The sequence below is a fragment of the Cheilinus undulatus genome, linkage group 7 (assembly GCF_018320785.1).
Source record: "Cheilinus undulatus linkage group 7, ASM1832078v1, whole genome shotgun sequence".
Lineage (NCBI taxonomy): Eukaryota > Metazoa > Chordata > Actinopteri > Labriformes > Labridae > Cheilinus > Cheilinus undulatus.
The window spans coordinates 30,596,422-30,604,921 of NC_054871.1; the positions used below are offsets into that span (position 1 = coordinate 30,596,422).

At 39.4% G+C, this 8,500-nt stretch overlaps 1 protein-coding gene across 1 annotated transcript; it reads right to left on the reverse strand.

Moving 5' to 3' along the window:
* Positions 1-1,132: 1,132 nt before the first annotated feature.
* LOC121511921 (cytochrome P450 2J4-like) lies at positions 1,133-8,164 on the reverse strand. The gene is made up of 9 exons (XM_041790783.1): positions 7,961-8,164; positions 7,688-7,850; positions 7,316-7,465; positions 7,068-7,228; positions 6,631-6,807; positions 5,611-5,752; positions 5,198-5,385; positions 4,732-4,873; positions 1,133-1,788 (listed from the first exon to the last, which is right to left on the reverse strand). Exons 1-9 carry the CDS (start codon positions 8,162-8,164, stop codon positions 1,610-1,612), a joined length of 1,506 nt encoding a protein of 501 aa, XP_041646717.1. The 3' UTR covers positions 1,133-1,609.
* Between the last annotated feature and the right edge of the window lie 336 nt (positions 8,165-8,500).

Consider the following 8,500-nt stretch of genomic DNA (forward strand, 5'->3'; position numbering starts at 1 on the left):
AAAATGCCAAAACAGGAAATCAAGGTCTTAATGCAAGTATTTTTTCAAAATCTACCATCACTAAAAAGCCAAGAAAGGGGACTGGAATTTAGCAAATTTTCTTGAATGACAGAAGGGAAATTATCAATGTCTTTTGTAAATGTGAGTTAAAAAAAAATATACTGTCATGGATGAAAATATTGACACCCCTGGAATTTTTCCAGACAATACATCATTTCTCCCAGAAATTGTTGCAATCAACAAATGTTTTTGGTATACATGTGTTTATTGCCTTTATGTGCATTGGAGCAACACAAAAAATCCGAAGGAAAAAGACAAAATTGACATAATTTTACACAAAACTCAAAAAATAGGCCGGACAAAATTATTGGCACCCTCAACTTCATATTTGGTTGCACAACCTCAGAAAAAAATAACTGAAACCAATCGCTTCCTATAACCATCAACAAGCTTCTTACACCTCTCAACTGGAATTTTGGACCACTATTCTTTTGCGAACTGCTCCAGGTCTCTCAGATATGAAGGGTGCTTCTTGCAACAGCAGTTTTGAGATCTCTTCATAGGTGTTCAATGGGATTTAGGTCTGGACTCATTGCTGGCCACTTCAGAACTCTCCAGCGCTTTGTCTCCAACCATTTCTTGGTGCTTTTTGAGGTATGTTTCAGGTCGTTGTCCTGCTGGAACACCCATGACCTCTGACGCAAACCTAGCTTTCTGACACTAAGCCCTACGTTGCGGCCCGAATTTTTTTGATAGTCTCCAGATTTCATGATTCCTTGCACACAGTCAAGGCACCCAGTGCCAGAGGCAGCAAAATAACCCCAAAACGTCTTTGAACCTCCAAATAAACATGTGTATACCAAAAACATTTGTAATTGCAACAATTTCTGGGAGAAATGGTGTATTTTCTGGAAAAATTGCAGGGGTGCCAATATTTTCGTCCATGACTGTATGTACACCAACCTAAGCCAATGAAGGCATGAATATCCTATCTAGCAATGCTCCTAAGCAAGTAATTTCACATCCAGTTACAGCCAATTAAAGTTGCATTAAACCAAGTCTAATGTCAAGTTAACCCAACTTCACACCATAACGGTGTTTTGCAGACTGTGTCTTAGCAGTCCCAGTGGCACCGGTCTTCCATCCTCTATGCTGGTTAACATCCACATTCCTGTGCTGAATATTGTCAGCCATTGCTAAAGACAAGTGACAGGCAGCTGTGCTACTATTTTGATTGAGCATTTGACCAAGATTGTGGGCCTGAACTGGTTGAAAGTTGAAATAAATTTAAGAATTTGTTTAACTTACACATAATTCTTGTGCTAACTACAAGGAAATCAAATTCTGACCATTTAGCTGGCTAATTATGACCATCCCCAGTTGTAACTACCAATAAATGCCCTCTAGGAACGCGACGTGTACGACAACCCAAAAAGGGAAGGTCATGACAGATTAATTGCTGTGTGGGATGTAAGCAGGGACAACAATGTTTTTCCTAATCTAAACTTAAAGCAAAATATCAGTGTAAATCATCTTTGAATCCCAGAGAGCTGGCATACAGTTAACAGTGAAAACATAGAATAAAGACTCTCTTTGTCAATCATAGCTTTTACAAGCGTGGGGTAACACAGATTTCATAATCACAAGGAGCCAGAGTGCTTCCAAAGACAAAGTCCAACACAGGTTTAACCCCAGCAGGCATAGAGAAGGTGAAGTGCTGCATGAACGAGGTGAAAAAAAGAAAAAGCTCCATCTTTGCAAGATTCTCACCGGGACACTGCCGCTTTCCTGAAACAGGAAAATAAAAGTTATTTTCATTACATCTTCATGAAGCAGAACTGTATTTTTTTTTCAAGTGACCATTTGATATTTTGACCCAATTTGTAGCCTCTAACAGGGCAGAGAAACCCTCAAGTTTGCACAGATAAGGTTTGCACTACAGATGTCAATCCGTCAGAATTTTTTAGCCACCTTGATAAACAGCATCCTTTACAGTAAGTCACCATCACGGCTAGATGTGAATGGGAGGAGTTTGTGAGGAAAGACCTGGATTCTCTGAGGGACTTAACCGGTGTACCTTCAGGTGGGGGCTATGTGAAATTATCTTCTGTCTAGACAATGCTTATCCTGCTAAAAGTCTCTCAAACCTGTGATTTAATCAAACTGAACTAACAAAAATGATGACAAATTCATATTTTCAAACTCAGCACTATGGGTATGGCCACACATGTTTATCAGAGCTGTAATACCAAATGTTTTTATAGTGAGTCAGGAGAGGAATTAAAACAAAGAAATGTATTTGAGAATGGTTCCTTGATGGCTGGTCAAGCACAGCAATTGCCTCTGGATCATAGCCCCAAGTCAGGAGAACAAATACCACTGAAGAAAGTGAGGAAAAAACTGGACAGCTTTTTGAAAACCTGAGGTGATTTAACTACAGCAGCTATATCTGCTTCTTTTTCTCCTAAAGGGGCAACAGATGGGGTACTGGAGGCCTCCTTGTCCACAGAAATGCAGACAGTGAGATGGTGCCTCTTGAAAGGTGGTTAATCAATCTGGGAATAGGTTTTAAAGCATTTGTGCATTCCAGCAACAAGTCCTCTGAAGGACTCAGGCTAGCAACTAGATAAAATGAAAAATTTCACAAGACAGTCTGATTGCAGTCCATTCATTTCTGATGGCCACTCTCACGACCGTTGACCTGAGACGCCGTATACCTCAGAAAGGAAATACACGCTAAAACTTTCAACATAAAATCGGATTAGACTTGCTGTTAAGAGTTGAGGTAACAGTTAGGATACCAGAATTTAAAAGACAAAAATCTGACCTGAGAAACCTAATTTTAAAAAAGTTTTATAAAACTGAGTAAACAGTCTGCTTGTGTGCTAATAGCTTGTCCGTAATGAAAACATTCCAATGCAGCTAGCGATGAAGGTCTTTCAGCTGTGTAAGCTACACAGATAATGGAGCTTCGTAGCTAATGGAGCTACATATCTAATGGAGCTAAAGCTAAGCTCATAAAGCTGTGTCTATGTTATCTGCATAGCTAAGTTAGGTTTAGCTAGATTAGCAAGAGATGATGGAGTTTCGTAGCTAATGTAGCTGTGTAGCTAACATGGCCTAACATGGCTAAAGCTAAGCTCACAAAGCAGCTATGCAAGCTGTATTTTAGCTTAATTTGCTAAACTCTAAGCTAACTTAGCAACACTGGCTTATGTAATATTGTTTACATAACTAGTGTAGCTATGTTAACTTTAGCAAAGCTAACGAAGCTAAAGCAAGCCACAGTTCATGTAAGTACTTCTAAAACGGGTCTATACATGTTTTAATCTCTGATTAGACCTCTGATCTCTTTCTCTGTTTTATTTTGAAATGTTGCTCGGTCTGTAATTTTTTGCAATGTAGTTATTTCATGAATATATATATTCTAGACTTTGTTTTTTGGATTAAAAAAAATCTAAAACTGGAAATAAGCTGTACCAGAAAATCACAGCAGGTGCATTCTGAGATATACCTGTCTCAGATGAACGGTCTGTGAGAGTGGCCATCAGAAATGTATGGTCTGCAGCAAGACCCCTCTCAAATTTTAAGAATTCTGAACATGTTTAAAAGCTTTTTTTTTTTAAAGATTTATACTTTTGGCCTTTTCATCCCTTTATTAGATAGAGGAGGACAGTCGATAGCCTCGGAAACAGGGAAGAGAGCGGGTAGAGACATGCGGGAAATGGTGCCACAGGCTGGACTTGAACCCAGGCGGCCCGCGTACACGGTGCGCGCCTTAACCACTCGACTACTGGCGCGCCCCTAAAAGCTATTTTTTAAGGTCAGAAAGCAGATGAATTGGATTTTGATTGATGTGGTTCCGATTCACGCTGCACTTTAAGAGATCACAGCCATTATTTTAGTTCATATTTTTATTTAATTCTTTAAATAAGCTAGACAGTGTTTACCTTCTTGAGACTTCTCTTCTTTAGGAGTTCATCCCAAGTCATGTCAAAATACTGTCGAATATTAATATTTTGCAGAATTGATTTATTTTTCAACAAGATTTGACTTTTTTTTACTTTTGAAAACAAGTTGTAAGTTGTGTCTTTGAAACGTGCTCTCCCTCATCAACACTTTAATTTGTTTATCTTTGTAATATTTCTTATGTCTATTTCATTTTGATTACATACTGGATGCTACCTCAGAAACAGAGTAAGATGAATAAAAAGGACTACTTCACTCGGCATAAGTTGGAAAATCACCGGAAAGGCAGCTCCTGGTACTGGCACTCATATCACGCAACAATACTCAACTGTCTACTGGCAGGCACTCACATTCAGAGCTCTGGAGATTATCCATGCAGCAACTTCATGACTGGTCTTAAACCAACCCAAATATGCCACTCTGGCTCCAAGATGCTTATTGCATCAAATTATGAACATTCTTGCTCACTGACAAATAAAAATGCCATCCACCTTCTCCATGTCTCCATGCAAAAAGTAAAAGGCTTCAGATCACATGTTTTAGTGGAAGTTTGTGTGTCTGGATTAAAAAATCAGCTTTGTTGTGTTGCATCACTGAGAACTTTACTTTACCTTGTTAAGAGGTTTTCAGTTTCTGACCATAAGAAATCATCATTAAGAAATTACTGTAAGAAGTACTATAGTGTTTTCAGGTTTGCAAAAGCCAGCTCCTGTAATATTAGTCAAAAAGGTTGAAACGAGGGAAGATTGTGTTGTTTCTCACCTGCAGAAAAAGGGATGAAAGTAGACTGCTTTACAAACTTTCCCTCCTCATTCAGAAAGTGTCTGGGGTTGAAGGTGAAGGGTGTCTCCCAGTCATTCTTGTCAAATAACACTGAGGTCAAATTGGGGATGACTGTGATCCCCTGTTGATTAGAACAATAACATTGCTGCTGTTAAGGTTAAAATACAACAGGACATAATAAAAAAAGTAATCTCCTGGCTTTAATGCAATCTGATACAAATGCTTTTGGTGTTTTATGTAATACATTAGCTATTATCTTTTCTGAAATGTCTGACATGTTATTGTAATCCATTAGATGATACGTTCTGTAAAAGTCATTGCATTGAGTGCCAGAAGATGCTGGCTCTAAGTAAGCTTTTGTGTTAGATCATGATGTTTTTCTGAATTTTGTTTAAGTAGACCTGTAGTGCCACCATACCTGACCTTACATTTATGTACAAATTACCTTTGGGATAGTGTATCCTCCCAGCTGAATATCTTTGTTGGTCATATGTGGCACACTAAGAGGAGCTATGTTGCCCATTCTCTGGATCTCATGGATGACGGCGTCAGCGTAGGGCAGGTTAACACGATCTTCCATTGATGGTGGCCTGGACTGTCCGATTACTCTGTCTATTTCAGCCTGGACACTTGCTGTGATCAATAGAGAAAGACAAGTATTTAAGCATCAGGTTGGAAGAGTAAATCTCAAAGATCCAGTGAGAGATGAAGCACAATGGCTTTTGCAATTAAACAAACAGGGAAATGAAAGGTGTGTTTCTGATTATTCAAATGCCTGAACAGGTTATTTTAGCATTTCTATTTCTTTTAATGTATGTCACCTTTTTGAGTAGGAACTGTCCTGGTGTAAGATCTTACCCTGGATCTCAGTGTACTTTGCCATGTAGAGGAAAGCCCAGCGGAGGGTGGTGGATGTGGTCTCTGAACCAGCCACAAAAAGATCTAAGACACATTCTACCAAGTTTTCTTCATCAAAAGTGCTGTCTGCCCTCCCCTTGTTCTGAGAGTATAACAAAAAGAGGTAAAAAAATCAACAACAAAACATTACAGAACAGTTTCACACAGCACCACGAACATACAGGCCCCATCACACTCGGCCAAGAGTGTATAGCACAGATGTTTTTCTATTTTTTGGCAGATGTCAAACACTGCACATCACCACAAATGCACCATGTGAAGCCCTGTGCTGGCAGCAACATGGTGTGGGGATGCTTCTCGTGTTTGATATTGAGGATTCAGGGTCTGGGATGCTGCTATGGGATTTGGAGCAGTGACATATATTTTACCGGTCCTAAAATTATATAACCCCCTTGACACACACACACAAATCTGGCCTCGGTTCAGGCTTAAAACCATGTAGTGTGTGGCCAGCCTAAGTCAGCAAAAAAAACCCAACTTAACTCAACATAGGGCTGTTTACACCCGCTACAAGAGACCTGGTCCATGCCATGAGTTATTCTACCTTATTACACAGAGCAATGAGAGTGAGTGAGTTTTTTTTGTGTGTGGGGGTGTGTGTGTGTTCAAATGCGTATGCGCCAGGCTGTCCTCAGGCTTAACTTGCAGGACTTCTTGACTCAAGCTGAACTTGAGATTTGAGACTAGTGCTCAATCCTTTTGTTTTATATTTCTAGCGCACCCTACATGCGAGCTGAATGTCATTCCCTCTCACCATTTGCTCACCTTTGCGCGGGTATCCATACTTGACAGCTGACACCATGGAAAGTTACCTGCAGCAGCAAGTCAAACTGCACTACCCATCCTAGTGACCACACCTTATGCCATCAATGTAGGGCCCAGGTCTTCACAAGAACAGTTAACATCTTTATAAATAGCTCAGTGTTACAAATGCGAAGTGTATCCCAGTGTTACACTTACCATCTCTATCTCATTCAGGTAGCAGTCGATGTAGTCTCTTGGGTCTGAGGGGTCCCAGTTTTGCTTGTGTTCCTTAAGCTCTTCTCTTATGAAATCCTTTATATTACAACATATGTTCAGGAATGTCTGATGTTTCCCTGGTATGTATCTCATCAGCAGAGGGAATGAGTTGTAAAACTGCAAAGGACAGCAGATTAAAATAAATTTACACTGGTGAGGAATTTCAACATTATCCACTGTTAACTTAGATTCCTTAATTCCTAAGATCGGGGTCTGTAAACAAAAATCAATCACATAAAAACATTTATGAGCTTCAGTTCTTTATCTTAATACATTATTATCAAATCATTTGCATAGGTGAATATTTTTCACTGAAATTTATACAAAATAACTGTACAGAACATGAATATCCCAACAACAGCTTGAAAACAAGATACCTGGGCCCCAACTGATGTTTGACATTGGAGCGCTATTTCCAAATCACTTATCAGTGTCCTGAACTTCTCATCAGTGTACTCAAAGCGACGCCCAAAAACCAGAGAACAGATGATGTTGGAAGCAGCGCTGTTTATGCAGAGGTGTGGATTGAAGGGCTTACCTCCACAGTAACACAAAAAAAGTCAGAAGTTAATGTTGTTAAGCCATTTTCTCCTACACACTCAGCCACTTTATATTGAAGTCATACCTTCATAGCTTTTTAATTTCTTTAAACAATATGTTAATTCATCAAGAATCACAGGCTCAAGTGTCTTCTTGCCAAGTCCAAAATTTCTGAGGGTTGAAAGAACGAAACGCCTCTGCTGCTTCCACAAGTGTCCACTACTTAAAATAACACCTGAGGGCAGATATGGGAAAGTGAAGTAGAAAAGAAAGAATATAATTCAGAAAAGCTGTCAGGGAACTTTTTTTTCCAATTATGAGTCCATGAGTCATATTGGGTCATTCATTATCACTTCCATGAGAGCGCTAGTTAAAACAGAAACAATTACATGAGTGCAGAGTTAATACTTGCAGATAGCCATTACATACTACCTAAATTATTGTCATGGGCACTCACCTAGACCATGGCACATGTCCATTAGAAGAGGGAGAGGTGGGCGGTCAGCCAGACTGCCCCCCTGATTTACAAGAGCTTCTTTCAGAACCTCAAAGCCATTCAAGACCACCATCCACTCCTGACCCATTCTCAGGCTGAACACATCTCCATACTTCCCTGCTAACTGTGAGTGGATTTAAGAGAGAAGACACTTGATTTTGATTTGTGTGAAAAACATAAATACAAGTGTCCATGTAAGCTTTTTAGAGTTGATTCTATGTATTAAACACTCACCTGTGTCAGACTCTCATGGGCCCTGCTGTGGTCTACAGAGAAGATGTTGCCAACGACAGGTAAAGCCCATGGTCCTGGAGGGAAGCTGGCTGGCCGGCGGTGCTTAATATAATCTGTAGTGAGGATAAAAATAGTAATGAAGAGAAGCAGACTTCTAACATCCCAGCTCACATAAGTTCCAAATACAAAAGACTGTGAATTCATCTTGCAAACCAGAGCTCAAGTCTTAGTGAAGTTTATGCTTTACTTGTTCTTTCTTTGAGAATGTTTTGCCATAAATCATATTATGTAACACCCCCCCCCCCCCCCCATGAGAGGAAGGTTACAAAACCTTTTTAATTGGCTATTGGCAACACCTCTGGTCAAACTGAACTCTGATCTGTTTGATCACTGAAATTAAATATCAGACACTTTTAACCCCTTACAAATTAAAAATAAGTCAAAAACACCTATCCAAGTAATACCCACAATAATATTATATTAATAATTAGTAGATTTCAACACATATTTTTGGAGTAATTTCAGTAAATGTCATTAGTT